The 17,438-nt window shown below is 41.1% G+C and overlaps 1 protein-coding gene across 2 annotated transcripts in view; it reads left to right on the forward strand.

Annotated features, from left to right (window-relative positions):
• The first annotated feature begins 292 nt into the window (after positions 1 to 292).
• The window catches only part of CAP2 (cyclase associated actin cytoskeleton regulatory protein 2), an 87,748-nt gene continuing 70,602 nt past the window's right edge, over positions 293 to 17,438 (forward strand). The window contains exons 1-3 of one of the 2 annotated variants that reach the window (XM_073331990.2): positions 293 to 660; positions 11,958 to 12,082; positions 15,652 to 15,752. In XM_073331990.2, coding sequence (XP_073188091.1) covers positions 11,959 to 12,082; positions 15,652 to 15,752 — 225 coding nt within the window. In that variant the 5' untranslated portion in view covers positions 293 to 660; position 11,958. The remainder of the gene's footprint in view (positions 661 to 11,957; positions 12,083 to 15,651; positions 15,753 to 17,438) is intronic. The other variant, XM_073331989.2, reaches the window with a different exon arrangement.

Consider the following 17,438-nt stretch of genomic DNA (forward strand, 5'->3'; position numbering starts at 1 on the left):
AAACTCTGGCACTCCAGAGAACTCTTTTCCCGACTTGAAGAAGAGCTCCAAAGCTCGCCTCTCGTCTCACCAACAGAAGTTGGCCCAATAAAAGGTATTATTACCTCACACCCACCTTGTCTCCATATTAGAGAGGGAAGAGCAAGCAGAGCTGCCCTGGGTAGCAAACCAGAGTAGATTTCCTTGTCCCTTGCCCAGCTTTTCACTCAGGGCAAGGTATTACCCCAGATCCTTGCTTCCCCCTCCTGCTCCATCCCCACTCCCCCCCCTCCCCCCCCCCCCACACACAACCTGCTGTCTTTCCCCTTGGCGAGCCCACTTTTCCCAGCCTCCTCCCAGGCTGCCTGCTCCCTAGTGATGTGCTAAGATTTCCATTTCCTCTCCGCCCGTTACACAGGGCAGGTGGTGGAGCTGCTGAGAGGCAGCTCTCTCTCCCTCTCTCTCTCTCCATTTTCACACAGCCCCTCACCCCCTTTGCTGTCTTTCTCCATCTCTCTCTTGCTGGACTTGGCTTTATTTGGCGCTCCCGGAAGCGGCGGTGCGTGTCGCTCTGCCGGGCTGACTGACTGACACCAGCTCCCACGGTAGGGAAGGGGAAGGAGGCAGCGGCCAGGGATTATCCCCGCAGCGAGGACGCGAGCAGGGGGCTCCTCCAGCCAGGTAATTCCGGAGCAGCCCGCGGCGGAGCCGGCTGTGGGGGCCCCGCAGGAGGGCTGGGGTGGGGGCAGCCCCGGGGGGCGATCCGGAGCGGGGCGGTCTGTGTGTGTACGCGCGCGAGGCGGAGCGGCGGCTGCAGGGGGCCGTGCAGAGGGGCCCTGCGTTGCCAAGCGGCTGCTGCCTGCAGAGGACATCTGGGGGTGGGGTGGGGTGGGGGGGGGGGGGGGCGATGCTGAGGGGTGGGGGTAGGGGGTTTATTGTGCCATGATCCCCAAGCAGTGCTGCCCTGGCGGGCTTCTGGGGCGGGGCTGCATAGCGGCAGAGCTGCCTGCGCCCTCTCTATCTGGGTCAGCTCTGCGCACTGGTGCTGCCTCCCCCACATGCTCTGCCTGGGGCTGTGGCCTGCTGCTGGCCAGGGCCCCGGGTCGCTCTTCAACTTTCGGCTCAGCCCCTGAGAAGCCCCAACAGCACTTCACCCCCCCCCCCCGCCGCCCCCCATGAAGCCAGGCTGCTGACAGCTGCACGCACGCAGCAGTAGAGACACGCTTACAGAGAACCGGGGCTTTTATTATTACAGCTGTACCTGCATATTCTGCTTTTCAACCTCGTATTCAGCTGAGGAGGAGGGAAGGTGTCTGACAGCCCCTGAGAGCAGCACTGCAGGGTTTGGCTTGTTGAGGGTAGATAGCCATGAAGTGTGTTGGATTAGAAACCCCACCCCCGCATCACCATGGCTTTCTAAGAGATTATCGGAAACCCTCTGGTTCTTCGTTTAGATCTGATGGTGTCAAGTGATGCCCTGCTGATTCGGGCAGTGCAAGACTTAAGATTGGCTAATTTTGTTCAGGAGCCAGGGCTGTTTGATGGTGGCTAGGCTCAAATTGTGCCAGGGAACACCTAGAGCCACAGAAGCAAAATGTTAGGTGACGAGAGACATAGGTTAGTGATTAGCCTACAGGTATAGCTGTGTGGAAAGCAAAGGGTTAAAGAGCAGTTTAGGATATACCAGCTAAAGGGAGGACAGAGACTCCCTGCTTATAGGGATGCTACAAAACCAAAGGGGGGTGGGGGGGAAGAGAGCAAGAGAGAAGAATCAAGGAACTCAAAGCCTACATACACCTTGCATTTTGAAATAAATGAACATTTTAAAGGAATGTTCTCAACAGATTCATTTTGCACAATAGCAGAGTAGAACTGATCATGAGCCCACCTGAAAGACTATAAAATAAATGTGGTTTTTTTTAAATGACTGGTAATTTAGAGCCATATATTTGCAATAGACAAACACAGTTGATGGCTTATACCAAATCAGACCAAATTTCATCATAATCAGTATATTTTTTAAAATAAAAGGACTTTTGAAAAAATGACTTCCAAAGTTTCATTATCTAAATGTGTTCTACTAATACAATGATAGAATATATTTAAAGAAAAACACATTGATCTACAGGCAGCTATATTAACAGTTGTTTAAAAAAAGGGGACTACTGTGTTTTTAAAAAATGCTGCAGGAGATAAAGACAAAAGTGATATTTGGTTCAGTGGGTACCATGATTCATTGTTCTATGAAATCATTATCTGCAAACCATTCATATTTCAGGGAGTGAATGGCATTTTTAAAACTATATTGTAGATGGTGGGGGGTGGTTAAAACCCCCACAAAATTGCAAGCTCTTAAATACTGTTTCTCAAAGCTGTCCTTATTGCATGAGGTATTAATACATTTAGCAAAGTGAACATTTTCACATGCTAATTTTTATGCCTCAGACATATTGAAGCAGGTTTTTCTTTTGTTTACAGCTCACAGAACAGTAAAGTTTCCTTTAGCTTTTGTTTAACACTATAAACTTTAAAACAAGGATTTAATAACAAAATTGAATGGGGGGGGAGAAGCTTTTAAACAATGTAATACTATGAACAGTGCTTTTTCTATAGAGAAGCGAGGTGTGTAGAATAGTTTGACATTTTAGATCTTTGTTGTAATAAAATGTTACAGGGTCCTTAGACAATTTCTGTGATTCATCAATCTCTTCTCCCTCAAGAAAGCGAGCATTGCTCAGATCTAGATGGTGCACATGCAGAACCCCAAGTGTAATGAATAAAATCTGTTTTCTCTATTAAATAAAAATGAAAAAGGCGTGCATTATTTACTGTAGTAGGTCTAACACATTACATGGCTTGGTCATCCATTGTAGACAATGGCAAATACTTCAGTGAAAAAAAATGCATAGTATCCTCAGTCCTATAGCTAATGGTGAGTGATCTTGGTATACGAAGATCCTATATTAACCAAAGTGAAAACAAAGAAATATTTGTTTACCTATGTTCATATCAGACTTCCACATTCAAAACCATAACTCACCTAAATCTCTCTTGCAAGAGCAATAACTGAAAATCCTGATAGTGGCTCCAAAAGAACACTAAAATTACCACCTATACAGGACTAAATTTGATGGGAATTTGGGATTTTACCCTGAATTATCATACACTGGAGGAAGAATGTGGCCCAGTGGAGCAGGCAGGAGGACTGGAAGTCATGGCATCCATATTTTGTGCCTGGCTCTACCACTGATTTTAGTGTGACTTGATGCAAGTCATTTAATTTTGCTGTATTTCAGTTTACAGTCTTTAAGGAATAAGGACATTTACCCTCCGTAGTAAAATGCTTTGAGATCCATATAGGAAAAATGCTGACATGCAAAGTACCTTTAATGGAATGTTCTTTGTTGATTTGTGCAGACTTCATTGCTCTAAAATTCACCTGCAAAAACAAAAAGATAATTTTAGTAGGTATGTCTTAGTAAGACATTTTTATAGGTAAAAATTGGGAAAGTTCCTTTACTTCTCACATTTATTAGGCAAACAAAACAGCAAGTTAACCCTAACTTGCGCTCAGTTTTCAGGCACGTAGATCTTATAACAAACTAAGGAAGAAACTTTGGCTGCATTATTCAATTTTTGAAAATTCTTTCCTCTTAATTCTAGATGTTTCTCTTGTATTTGGAATGCAAAAGGAAAGTTCTTTTGTATAGCTTAATTAACAGTTATAAATTCCCATGAATGGTGATCAAAGCTGTCTAGTCTATACCAAGAGTTCCCAAATCTTTTGGAAAACTGATAATAGTTTCAGACTAAGGGCCCAGTCTGACTCCTATAGATATCAGTGAGAGCTTGTTCGGGCGCTAAGTCTTCGTATGTACCTCTAGTTCATCTATACATATTAACTTACAGTGGCGTTTGGGCTCCTGGAGACTTCAGTCTAATGGTTCCAACAAGTGTTAACACACATACAAGAGAGTGACTCACTCTTGTGAAGTGTTGAGCCAGTGGTGGCCGGTGGTCTTCAGCATCTCAAGACTCATGCTGGCAGGAACAGTCAAGAGTACTAATTATAAAAGCCTGATGTGCAGGTACTGCTGTGCATTGGGAATCACTTGGCCCAATGAATAAGGTTTGTGGCCTAGTTAAAAGGTAGATAAGTGGCCAACTACATAATTGGTTAAAGTATCTGATTTAGTTCCAAGGCAGTGAGTTCAAATCCTATTACAGCATAGGATTTGTAATATTTCAGTCCAGTTTTTCCATCATTATAACTACATATTAAGGTGTTACTTTTCTGAAGCAAGACAAGCAGTGATTCAACACATTCTGCACCTAACCACCAGTGGTTTAGAGAAAAGAACAATTCAGCCATATAAAGATTTCATGTCAATCAGAGCAGCCATGTTAGAAAAGGTTAACTGTACAAATGGTCAAGTTAAACAAGACCTAATCAGGGCTAACTTGGTCATTCTGGAGTTCATAATTCCACACACTGAAACTCTAACATGGGATAAGTTGCATACAACTCTGTCACCCTGGGATATATAGCTGTTAGTTCTCATAAACAGAGTAAGGTTGAGCTTGGTCACTATTAAGAGGGAAGATCTTCAAATAGAAACCAAGGTGCTATAAGAAATGTTGTTGGTAATTCAGTAGGTGGCACTCTTCATTCTGTGTCAGAAGCGAACACATGCCCCAGCACAGTTTTGGAGATATTGTTCTGTTAGAGCCTTTGTCTTTGGAATGAGACATGGAAAAAAGGGCCTGATTACTTGTCATCAGTAAAGATCACTGCACTTTTTGCAAGAGTAATAATGGTACCCACCATGTCCTAGCCCTATTCCAGACATTCTTCCAACTACCATTTCTTCTGTAGTTTCAACAGGACAGGGCAGTATTCTTTGCTTGTTCTAAACTCCTGTGAGTTGTTAGACCAATGCTGTATTCCATACCAGAATACATTCCCGTACTGAATGAAGTGCTTCCTCTGCTTATAAAGTTCAGGCTAAATGTGGTCCAAGAGTGATGGATTTTATAATTATGATATGGCTGAACTGTCCTCATTTTCTGATGGTGAAATTTTATTGGATCATGGAGCATATACATGGTAACTGTTTTCCATCCTCCTTTCTCAATCCACTAGTACCAGTTAAAAAGTCTACTCTAGCTCTCTTACAGAAATGGACCAATTCTCATTAATGTAAGTCAGATTCAAATGATGTTATTCTACCTCCTTTTGCAGAAAGCCCCCTCCCCCATCCCTAAGTACTAGGATCGCAGGGGCAGGACAGAGGAGTGCTCCACAAATCCATGGCATGTTTCTCTGGTAGCATGAAAGAGGATTTGAGTGTGGTGGGAATTCAGCTAGGAGAGTGGTAGCATGAAAGAGGATTTGAGTGTGGTGGGAAGTGAGCTAGGAGAGTGGTCAGTTAGTTTGCCACAGGCCTCACTTAGAACTTGATCTAAATCTCTTAGAAGAGAATTGGAGTCTTTCCACTGACTTTAGTGGGAGTTGAATCAGGCTTTGTGAAGCCACAGCTGATACAGCCCATGGAATGCAGTATTAATAGCAGCAGAGTAGCTACTTATCCCCTCCCTCCCTACCTCCTGAATTTGCAGGAGGATTCCTGCCCAGTCTTTCTTAAATCTTGAGTAACCTATTCAGCATTGGTGACGCCTCATCTGGAATACTGTGTCCATTTTTGGACCCCACACTATAAGAAGGATGTGGACAAATTGGAAAGAGTCCAGCGGAGGGCAACAAAAATGATTAGGGGGCTGGAGCACAGGATTTATTAGGAGAGGCTGAGGGAACTGGGATTATTTAGTCTGCAAAACAGAAGAATGAGGGGGGATTTGATAGCTGCTTTCAACCACGTGAAAGGGGGTTCCAAAGAGGACGGAGCTAAGCTGTTCTCAGTGGTAGCAGATAACAGAACAAGGAGTAATGGTCTCAAGTTGCAGTGGGGGAGGTTTAGGTTGGATATTAGGAAAAACTTTTTCACTAGGAGGGTGGTGAAGCACTGGAATGGCTTATCTAGGGAGGTGATGGAATCTCCTTCCTTAGAGGTTCTTAAGGTCAGGCTTGACAAAGCCCTGGCTGGGATGATTTAGTTGGGGATTGGTCCTGCTTTGAGCAGGGGGTTAGACTAGAAGATCTCCTGAGGTCCCTTCCAATCCTGATATTCTAGGATTTAGAAAAGATTACCCATTGACAGCCCATTTTGTCTGAATAAAACAAAATTGAATGAGGAATGCAGGATTTGACAGAGTATGGATATTCTCGAGAGCTAGGGTATACTATAGAGAAATGATCAAGTTTGTCCTAAGTGGTAGTAACAGCAACTTAACTGTTGCCAATTCTGGAAGTTTTGCCTAGAGACTAATGTCTTCTTGCCTTCCATGTTTTTTTTATTTGTTTGCCATAATTCTGTCTGGTCAAAGAAGTGAAACACTGACAGCTTCTTTGCATTGGGAAGCATACCCTTTTAAATAGCACAAATGCGTTTTAAAAGCACAACTTAGATAGAACTCTAATTTAGTTAATGATTTTACCATTCAATCTTATTGGATGAAGTAGTCATACCTCACCAGCTCCAACATCTGTGGCCGTATGCAGTATATTCTCCAAGTTCAGCAGCTCATTTTGCTTGCATACAGTAATTGGACTTGTGGCATGTAATTAAGTAGCTTGCAAGCCCTATAAAATGTTTGATTACTTGAAAAGTATTATGCTAATATATGGCAAAGGGGTGCCTAAGAACACAGTATATCTATTGATGGGAAAAATACTTAAAATCTTACACTTCATTGTCACAAAGAGAAGCAAGTAAAACCAGACAAAAGATAAGGCGAGAACTGGGAGAACAGTTACATAAAAGGTAGCATAAGTGATTAGGAGGATGTACTAGGAAATGGGTTGCCTTCGTTATTTTAACTCCATCAAATTGGCAATCCTTGATTGCTACAGTAGATCATTAAATAATGAACTTTTGCCATCACCATTGATAAAGCGTTAAGAATTATTCAGCTGTGGATGGGAGTGTTTTTTTTTTAAACAACTGGATATTCATGTGTAATTAGAGAATGAACTGCTATTTCAAGGGATACTAAATATATATGCACATACTATATTCAAAAATGTGAATCAGTAAAATATTTCAAAGACCTCAGCACAGTGTGTGCATACACAGATTCTTGAATAATTATCCTGGCATGTGCTATTGCTTACCTGTAGTTATATGAGACTAAATAGGGATGTGATAAGAAATTTAAGATGTGTTTCTAATCTTAGTCTCTGTTTTGATGGATGGGATTTTTATTTTTTTAAATGAAAGCTCTCCCAATATAAAATACTGTCAAAATATAAAATGCCACACTGGCCTCTTGAATGTTTTTGTTTTTTTTAAACTTTAGTCTGTTGGACAAAACACAGGAAAGAGGAAAAGTGACAGAAAAACCAAACACACAGTAGATAGGCTCTGCAGTACTAGTCAATTTGCATACCAACTCTGTGAAGTCAAACAAAGGACAAAAACTTGGGGATAAGTAGGAGAAAACAAGGAAAAGTCAGGATTTTCTCTTCTCCATAGAGGTCTCTTCTGATAAAAAGGCTTTTAAGACTTAACACTGTACCTGAAGAATGTAGCTCACAGAAAAAAATGTTTTGGATACCATCTTGTGGCTATATATATAATATTTAAAAGACCCATTTTCATTAATAGAACATCAGTTTTCATTATCTGTATCCATCAGGACACAGATATGAAAGTTCCTTTATACTTTGTACCATACTAGAACCAGTCAAAAGCTTCAAACACTGACAATTTTTTCCATTTCAAATTTTAACCAAAAAACCCCTTCCACACACATTTTTTGCCTTTTTTCTCCAAGGCGGTTAAGGCTAGTCAAAATGTTGGCAAAAAGTCAAAATGCTATAAAAATGCAAGAGCATTGCATAATTTTAAAAAAATATATTTATAACATTTTTACAGACAGCTGTCCTCTGCACTTAGGAGCACTGTTCCTAAAACAACCTGCAGCAGGACCAAGGGCAAAATCAGTGTTTCTATATCATGATGCCAACTTTTCCCTACCTAGTGCTAAAAATTTCCCAAATCTTCCCAAATCTGGTGAAAAATTCCCAGCCGCGCTTCTATATCCTGGGAAATTCACCAAATCTGGGAATTTTTGAATAAAATGTTTCAACTTGGGAAATTGGGAATTTTCATTCAAAACATTTTACTCAAAAATTCCCAGATTTGGGGAAATTTTCCAGGATATAGAAGCACTGAGCAAAATTGGAAGAAAGCTCACCAAAGGCTCAGGTTTGAATACAAAGTCACCCTCTCTCTAGGTAGGGTTTTATTGCAGGGATTCTTGTTTAATCTAAATTGACATTAATTTGGCATGTCTCTAACTACATTCTTTCCATGGAGTTAACATAAAAACAAAGTACTAACCATACAAGGTAGCACTTCTGTTTCTCTAACATGCAAGCTTCTGGCAAACACACTCTTCCTATCTCACTGTCTTCTATGAGAGAAATCCCCATTTTGTCTCCTCCTGCCACTCATGCTTTATGGTGAAGCAAACTCACTACCCATGCTCTTTTCCTTTTCTTCCTCCTACTCCTCTTCCCTCCCACCCCTTTTCAGGTGATGAAACTAAATAGGTTCTGCTGCACTTAATTAGTCCCATTCTTCCTCTCCCCTTTCGCCACCTTAGTGTCTCTGACTGGGAATTAATCCCTAAAACCATAAGCCATTGCATTGGCTGGCACAGTGGGGCCTCATTTTATGGACAACCTGAGTGTGGGGAGCAGCAAAGATTTGAGTTCCTCACCAGGAAATGCCAACACACCTGTAATAATTTAAAGGAGGTTACATGTCAATAACAGGGGAAAGTAGCTATTCTTTGCATTTCCATCTTACATTGGCTGTGTTTTATGACAATTAAACTATGATTGGATGCTCCTCCAGTTTGAGAAGAATTCCAGGAACATGTTGGGATGTTTCTCCTAACTTAGTATATGTTGTACTGCTTTCTTAGCTAGCAGATGAAAAAAGCCTTCCTGATATAGATTGCTACATACCTACTCTAAACCTGTAATAAATTTGTGGTTGGCTTTAAGATGCTACCTTTTTAGAATACTGGAGGCTTGGTTTTTGTATATTTTGTAGTTCAGTTACATCTTATCAGAGAGCAAATGCATGGGCCACTATAATTTGAAGACTATGATAGTGATTTCTCCAAGCAGTGCAAGGGATTTAGTCACACAACTTCCAAATTGCATCTCATGAGTTTGTACAGGAACAACCGAGGGCAGAATTTGCCCTGCACTATCTGTAGTGTGGTGGAGGTATGTGAGAAAGAAAGGACCCAGCTTGACTTTCAGATCCCAGGCTGTTTTTGAAGGGGCTGGCAGCTAGGAAAAAAACAAACCATCTTTGTAATTTTAAACTGAGTGAATATGGTAAGGAATCAAAAAGGCCCACTAAACATGGAACCCTATGACACTATTTTTACAGTTACTTTTCAGAGTAAAACTATGCTTAAGAGGCTACCGCCTTTCCTTTGTTCAAAACTGGAATCTTTGCTCTTCTGATTGTCATCATGTTTTTTCACTTTTTTATTTTCTTATGTCACTGTGCTACTTACCCTCATGGACTCATTACAGCTTGTTTCTACTTGAGACAAAGCAATATGTTGTTCTCCTGTCAGCCATACAGAATGATGGCAGGAGCAGGCCCATTTGTGCTGCTCTTTCTTTGTCTGCTATGTTGGAAAATATTTGAGATGAAGAGTGTCCAGAGAAATTATTCTGCAGTTTTGTTCTTTCCTAGGTTATAGACATAAGTATATTTGTAGGTAGAGGTCAGATGGGGGGAGGGGAAGGAATGGTCATTCTGTTTTAAGGTTTGCCTATAAAATATGCTCTGCCCATGTCTCCACAGGCTGTGCTAGGCTCCTTGGGCTTGGAGAAAAAATAAATGGTGACCCCTCGTCAACACCAGCCACTTGTGACACCAAATTGAGATATCACAGTAAATTGTGCAAGTCTATGATCCCCCTCTCCTTTTTTACATGCATGAAATAGTTAACAGCGTTGATATTTAAATTATCATCACTGGGCATCTGAGTTAACATCCTAGTGAGGACCTTTCAGAGATATTGTTCCAAGCTTTTTCCAGGCTCAGGTAGGCTATGTCTTTACTGTAAGAAAAAGAAAGCTGTGTTTTTTACATCAGATAGTTGTCTTGACTTAGACTGTAGATGGTCCTTATTTCAAGATGATGAGTCAGCCCAACCTCACTTTAGAGTCTTTTACAACTTGAGTTTTAGACTTTAGCACATGAGATTTGTGTAGAATGTGGAAGGAAGAGAGTCTGTAGTTTCTTTAGGGGTGTACAATACTTATTTTAAGAAAAAGTTCTTATGTTTTCACAAAATCTTGCACATTGTGGAAGCTCTCCTGGTGCTATCTATCTTATTTCATTCAGACAAAATACCCAGTATGTTAAAAAACAAACAATGTTTGGAATGTTTATGACCAACTCACTCACTGAATATGCAGATTATATTTTGCAAAAAGAACAATGTACACATCTATTGTAGGCAGGTTGAGTTCCCACCCTGCACCATGCACAGTGTATCTAGTCCAAGCTTACCCACGTCCAAGGATTTGCCTTTGTTGCTAACGTAAATGAGAACAAAATATAAACCTCGACCAAGGCTTTTTCCTGAAAATGTCTGTTCCTAGGGTTTTTCCCTGTAGAATCCACTGGCTTTGCTTCTAATTCCTTGTTCCGTAGTCACGCACAAACCTTATTAAACTACTAGGGTTGAGCTAAAAGGACCCATTAGCCTGACAGCCAAGGTGAATCAGCAGAAGAGCTCTGCATCTATATGTAGAATCCTAATACCCTGTTACATCTTTTTAAAAAATTAAAAATATGTAGTAATAATAATGATAAAAACTCTCTTTGCATATTTGGCTATCTAATAATAGTACTTTAGACACTCTCCCCACAGTAGGGGGACAGGTAATTAGCACAATGGTGTTTGTTCTGGTTGCTAATGTAGCTTAATAATATGCAGTTTGTTGGAATCTAGTATTACACATGTGGTATCTCTGAGGGATTAACACTTTTAGCAGTGATGTTTATTAGGAAATAACATATGCATACCCTGGATGTCATTTACTGGGATAAAATGTTCACAACCTTAAATGGAACATGTGTGCATGAAACCTGTTAAGTAAATGATGAAGGGGGAGGGTTCCATGCTTTGAAACCTAGCTGTTTATTTGATTTGTTCACATCATGTACTTTTAGAAGGGAAAGAAGACAACATTAACTGATGAGAGGTCAGATCTTAAAGAAGCAAATACAAGACTTTCTTGGTGTCTTGAATTGAAGGTGTGTAGTCATTAGTAAAAACAACCAAGACAGAATCTTACCACAGTATATACGAGGATTGGAAAGATCTAGGAAATCCAAGGAGAGAGTGTACATTCACACAACTTTTAGTCCAGACTTAACTAGCGTTCTGTATTGTATCTGTATATAGCAGGTACAAATGATTGTAGGCACAACCTTATGCCAACAATTATTTGCAACTGTATTTCAGTCACTTGGATATCTAAGTACCTAATTTGCAGGTGCCGTCAGGCTATGCACATAACCAGAATTGCACTGACAGTCATTTGTACCTGTCATTTGGAAATGTAAAAATAGAGACCACTTTTGGAAACGCATCCCTTAAAATATCATTTAAATTTACTGGCGAGGAGAGAGGAGATTGTTTTTCTAATGTTGCAATGATGCAAGCTAAGTAGTTTTTATAAAGGAGATCAGTAGACCTGTCCTTAACCTAGAAATTGATGAAAATTAAAATCACCAAAAACTACAGAAGAATGATAGTGCTGTAAAACCTGTGCTCATATTCAAATGTCTAACATTGTTTCTGTCTTTTAGAATGGCGGAGACACAGGTGTTGATGGAGAGGCTGGAAAAAGCTGTAATTCGACTTGAATCATTGTTTTCAGATTCACACAGATCCATTGGAATGGAGTGTGGAGCTGTAAATGGAGTCAATGGAGGTATGAGTGGCTCTTCCGAGAACTGCATGCCTTTTTTTGGAATGCCAGATATATAGCTTGTAAGTGGAGCATGTTTTTTGTTCCAAGAGAGGGAGAACAATCCCAGCCCCTTAAGAGCTGCACATTAGCAGAAAGCAATTCTTTTCTTTTTGTAGACTCAGTTGGAACATATCAGGAGGCATCCTTAATCTTAATCATACATTAGCATGCCCTAGAAAATTCAAGATTTGAACTAATCTTAAATATATAGTCCATATTTCAAGCTTTATTGCTCTGTTTTACTGTTTATATTGTTACAGAGTGCTCACCAGTTGCAAATGTCTGCTGAGGCTAATTAGCAGAAGAAATGAGTGTTCCTGAAAAGTCAGAACATACATTTCACTGAAGAAATCAGCAATGCAAACTTTGGATTTATTTTCCAGCTCCCTGAATTGAATTTCACTGTGCAGAAACACTGCATGTAATTGCCTGATCCCCTTAATAACAGCTGAACTTGCTCTTAAGCATTTGGTCACTAATCGCTGCCACTATCGCAGCATTGGCCTTATTTTGTGCTCTCTTTCATCCTCTGTCCCCAGAAGTGCATCTCCAAAGTCCTGGAGTTTGGAACAGAGGAAGGAAGGCTGGAATCACAGTCTACCCACACCTGTCTGTACCGTGTTGCCAAGCCATACTTAACACTGTGCAGCTCTTAAGTTAGATTTTTGGTTGTCCTTGAAATTTCCAGGTTAAGCAAAACTGCATGAGTGAATAGTCAGAGAAAAACACATGACCCACACAGAAGCTGGGAAAATAAGTAACTATTAAAAACTGTGTATTTTCAAAACATAGGCTCCAGTCCTGCAATGAGCTCCTTGCGGGGAAGACCCCTGCATCCACAGAAAGCTCACTGTAGGGTTGGAGCCATTGTTACTAAGGTCCCTGTTCTGATTATTTTAATTGCAAAGCCACATCTACCCATGAAATTTGCACAACCCTGTGCTTATGGGGCCAGCTACATCAGATGGGGGGCTCACCACTGGGGAAAGTGCTGCTTTAAAATCCTGGCTGGGCTGCACAGGAACTCAACCAGCAAAGCCTGTCTGTGAGAGGTTGTAAATAAACACATCTTCCAGCTGATCTGGCCCTTCCTATCCTGGAGGCTGCATCCATCAGTCCCAAGTTTCCTGGAGGACCAGGGGCTACAGGATATTCCCTGTATAGCACGGCTGCCGCAGGCAGTTACCACAGATGTGAGCCCAGAACCTAGGCTGTGCTGGCAGCGTGCATAGAGCCCACATCATATACAGTGTCACACTCAAGCAATCCGTGAGTTTGGAGAGATGGTAGCTGTTCTAGCAATAGTGTTCATTTTGGGCCATTGTTATGTGTGTGGTGTCATGAGCACAGCTATACATTATATGCCTGTGATGGTTTGTTTCAGGCCAGGTTCTCCCATTCCAAATAGTCTCTATGGCTAAACATGATGGCCCAAGTTCCTCACCAGAGATGAATGTGGCTCAGTAACATGACACACAGAGTTTCCCATCTGTATTTATTCACGCCACTTTCCTTAACTGTGCCCCTCAAAGATGGAGGCTCTGGGCATACCTCCTAAAGACATGTTTTAAGCCACGTTATCACTCAATATCCCTAGATAGTCTTAGAGCTTTACAGTTGCACCTGTCTTATAGTAAGGTCTTTATTTCATTTAAAACAGGAATTCATGTAAAAGAGTATATGTTCTTCCATAGTAATGACTCAAATAATTTACCATTGCTTACTTCAGAATATATGTGTGATAAGTTAGGCTTGAATGTATATTGTATTCCATCTTAGTTGGTTAATATCTTTATCATACATGGCTTGATGGAGAAGAGTACACATTTTGGTCCTGAAGATCATGGTGGCAGGCTTGCAGGAAAAACATGCAGTTTCTGAATTACAGAGAGGTCCACAGCAAACTCTAGGATATGATCTCATAAATCAGCAGCTTTGCTTCCTAAAAATAGGTGTAGCTGTGTTCTGTTTTTCTACAGTGTTAGTGTAGTTGATGGGCTGCTGTTTGAGTCTCTGTGCTCCAAAATAAAAGCTTAAAATGGAGTCTCTTGGAGACTGGCATGGATTTTTACAAAGAATATAAATAGGCTTTGGAAAACATTTTCTTCTCCACTGTAAAAATCTTTGTGCGGTAGGTCCCACAAGAAACTTACACATAAACATTTCAAATGGACAAAAGCCCAGAAATCCTTAGAATCAAAGGTGAGAGAAAAGTAAGTGACATAAGGAGAACAGGACAGCCTAGGCTTTCCATCAAGCAGCTTAAGCACAGAGTGCTAAACACAGGCAATTCCAAGTCCTCATTGTCAAAGCTAGTGTTTTCTGTCAAAGGGCCAAAATGCTGTTACTGCAAAAAGAGCTTTCAGAGTTATTAATCAGGGTTCTGCCGTAGTGCAGTGCCAACTGGTTAAGACAGCACTGGGCAAAACCTGGGGTCCCTTCAGAACAGGCTTCACTTTTTACCAAGTAGAGGGGAAGCTCAGGGAGAGAGGCAGGAGAAATTTTTGACCCTGATTCTGCAGAGCACTTGAGTAGCTTAAATTTGCATATGTGCTGGATCAGGGCCATGGAGAGGATATGACGGCATATCAGGGAGTGAAAAAGGGACTGGAAAACATCCTAGAAAAGATTACTTTCTCTGGCAAAATGATATATAAGGTTATTCAGAAAGCCAGTTTGGTGTAAGAAACTGACTCTTACCTGGGTTTCCCAGTAGTCCAGGCAATCCACGTCCAGTTTAAATGGAATCCACTGTATCAGGAGACAGTAGTATATTCTATATGAAAAATTGTGCTTGTACTCATCAGTTTGGTATGTTAAAGGTCACATAGTCATTGAGATTAATGATTTAGTAAAGTTAGATTTTTTCCAGTGACCGGAGGAGCTTTTATCATTAATGGAATTTACAGTTTCGTAAACTCAGACAATGAAACAAGGAGATTCCAATGCTGTGCTTCAGTATACTGATCGCTTAGGAACTGATTCCCTCATATAGTAGAATTGCACTATTGCCGTATTGAAGCCCCACCTTACTAGAAATTGACTTACTGGTTTTTAATGTCTGCCAAACAATTTATAAAGCTTCAGGAATGGGTGTGTGGAATAAACATAGCAGTGGTTCAGTACAGATTCCTTTAGGAGGATGACACTTGTTTTATGTATATTAATAGCACTGTGTTAATAAAAAGGTCTAAATCATGCTTATCCGGTCATTCTGACTTTGCAATATTGAAAAATGTTCATTTTAGCACCTGTTATTTTAGCACAAAGGCCGCTAGCCACATACAGTATATAGATTACATTATTTTCACGCTGCAAGCTAGGTTCCACTGGGAGCAATATTGTTTGGTTGTTGCTGGAAATAATGGTGATGCATTAATTTTCACTGATTTTACAAATCAGTGAATATGGCAAAAGATTACAACAATTTTTTCCCATTTCTACAGTATTTTTCCCTCTGGCAGCAAAGGACAGTATTACAAATTACTGCCTTTATGAACCAGTTGTAATGAAATGCCTTTCTCCCAAAGGTGTAGCACCGTACGTAGAAGCCTTTGATAGACTGTTAAATGGGAGTGTGGCTGAGTTTCTCAGGAATAGCAAGATCCTGGAAGGTGATGTGAAGATACATGTGAGTATTTTCCCATTTTTCCCCAATATAACTGTGGTTGTCTCTAAATACACAAAACCTCCTCTACCAGCCTTGATTGTGGAGAGGGCTATGGAATTCTCATTTCTGTTGCTTTAATTATTAGTAGTAGTAGTTCCTAGAGGTCTCAGTCGGATAAAACTGCATTGTACTAGTGGTTGTATGAACACAAAATATGATACAGTCCCTGTCACAAAGAGTTTACCATCCAAGGCGCTAATATAGAAAAAAAAACCTTACACATATGCATTAGCATACACAATATGAGTAGTTCCATTGCATACAGTTCAGCAAGAGCATGAATATTTGCAGGATAGGGGCCTAATTAAAGACAAGGTGCAACAAGTGAATAAAAAGCAATATGAAGTAAGAAGGTATTAATGTGAACAACTCGGTTCCAGATCTTAAGTTTTGGGGTTTTTTTAATTTTAATCCTCATCTGCTTTCTTTATTTTCAGGACTTTTGCCTATTTTGTTTTGTTTTAAATTATTAAATTGTTTTTAATCTGCCCAATTTTTTAAATCTATGCCTGTTTCTTTTTTCTTTTGCAATAAATTTTGTAACAAGGAAGTTTTATAAAGACAAAGTTAATTCACACTGAATGTGGTCATTTTATGTGCTGATACCTCCCTTTTGTGATCTGGCTTTTTATTTTTTTTAAACTGTCTTTTCTAAAATTCAGTGACAATATACTCATTATCTTATACACATTATCTTAATCCCTTCTGGTCCCCCAGCATGAGATACATAACTCTCTGTGGCATGTTTCTCATGCTGGGGGATAAGGATGGGATTCAGATAATGAGGAGGTTCTGATAACAGCACAGAGACCCCTGGCCAGGACTGTGAGGAGGAGCCCCCAGGCATGGGGAGGCCACCCTGCTGCTGAATGGGAGTGTGTGGAGCCCTCTGCAGCCCTGTCATGGGAGTGAGTGAGCAGGGCTGGAGAGGGCTCCCTGTACAGCTGCAGGGTCAGTGACACCCAATCCCTGCAGGTACAAGGTGCAGGGAAGGCTGCAGCCCTGGCAGGGCAGAGCAGAGTCCTGTACGGGGGATCTCTGCTGTGCCCCACTAAGACCTCCCTCCCTCACCTTGCATCTGCAGGGATCAAGTGTCACCAGCCGTGGCAGTACAGGGGGCCCTCTGCAGCCCTGCTGTCATGGGATTGAATGAGTGGGGCAGAGCAGAGACCCCTGGCAAGCACTGTGAGAAGGAGGAGGAGGACAAGCTTCTGGCCCTGGGGGAGACCACCCTGTTGCTGAATGGCTCCTGCCCTCGATTATCTAAACTCCCAATTACTGAGATAAAATCTGTGTCCCCCACACTGTTTTGATAATCAGAAGTATACTGTATTTTCTAAAAAGAAAAGGAGTACTTGTGGCACCTTAGAGACTAACAAATTTATTTGAGCATAAGCTTTCGTGAGCTACAGCTCACTTTCTGTAGCAGAGGGACAAAGGATGGATTCATCTGATCACAGCTTGCAACATCCTGTCTATCCTGGTAATGTCATAAAGCTACATGTAAATGGGAGGCTCATCGCTCAAAGTCAGTTAGCTGATCTGAGTTGGAGGTGAAAGAGGGTCAGGGATTTTCCCTCATCTCAATAGAGCTGTGTGACCACGCCTTTCCCCGTATGAATTAATCCTTGCCTAATTCACTGGTGC

Source organism: Lepidochelys kempii, chromosome 2, assembly GCF_965140285.1.
Source record: "Lepidochelys kempii isolate rLepKem1 chromosome 2, rLepKem1.hap1, whole genome shotgun sequence".
In the NCBI taxonomy this organism is placed as follows: Eukaryota; Metazoa; Chordata; order Testudines; family Cheloniidae; genus Lepidochelys; species Lepidochelys kempii.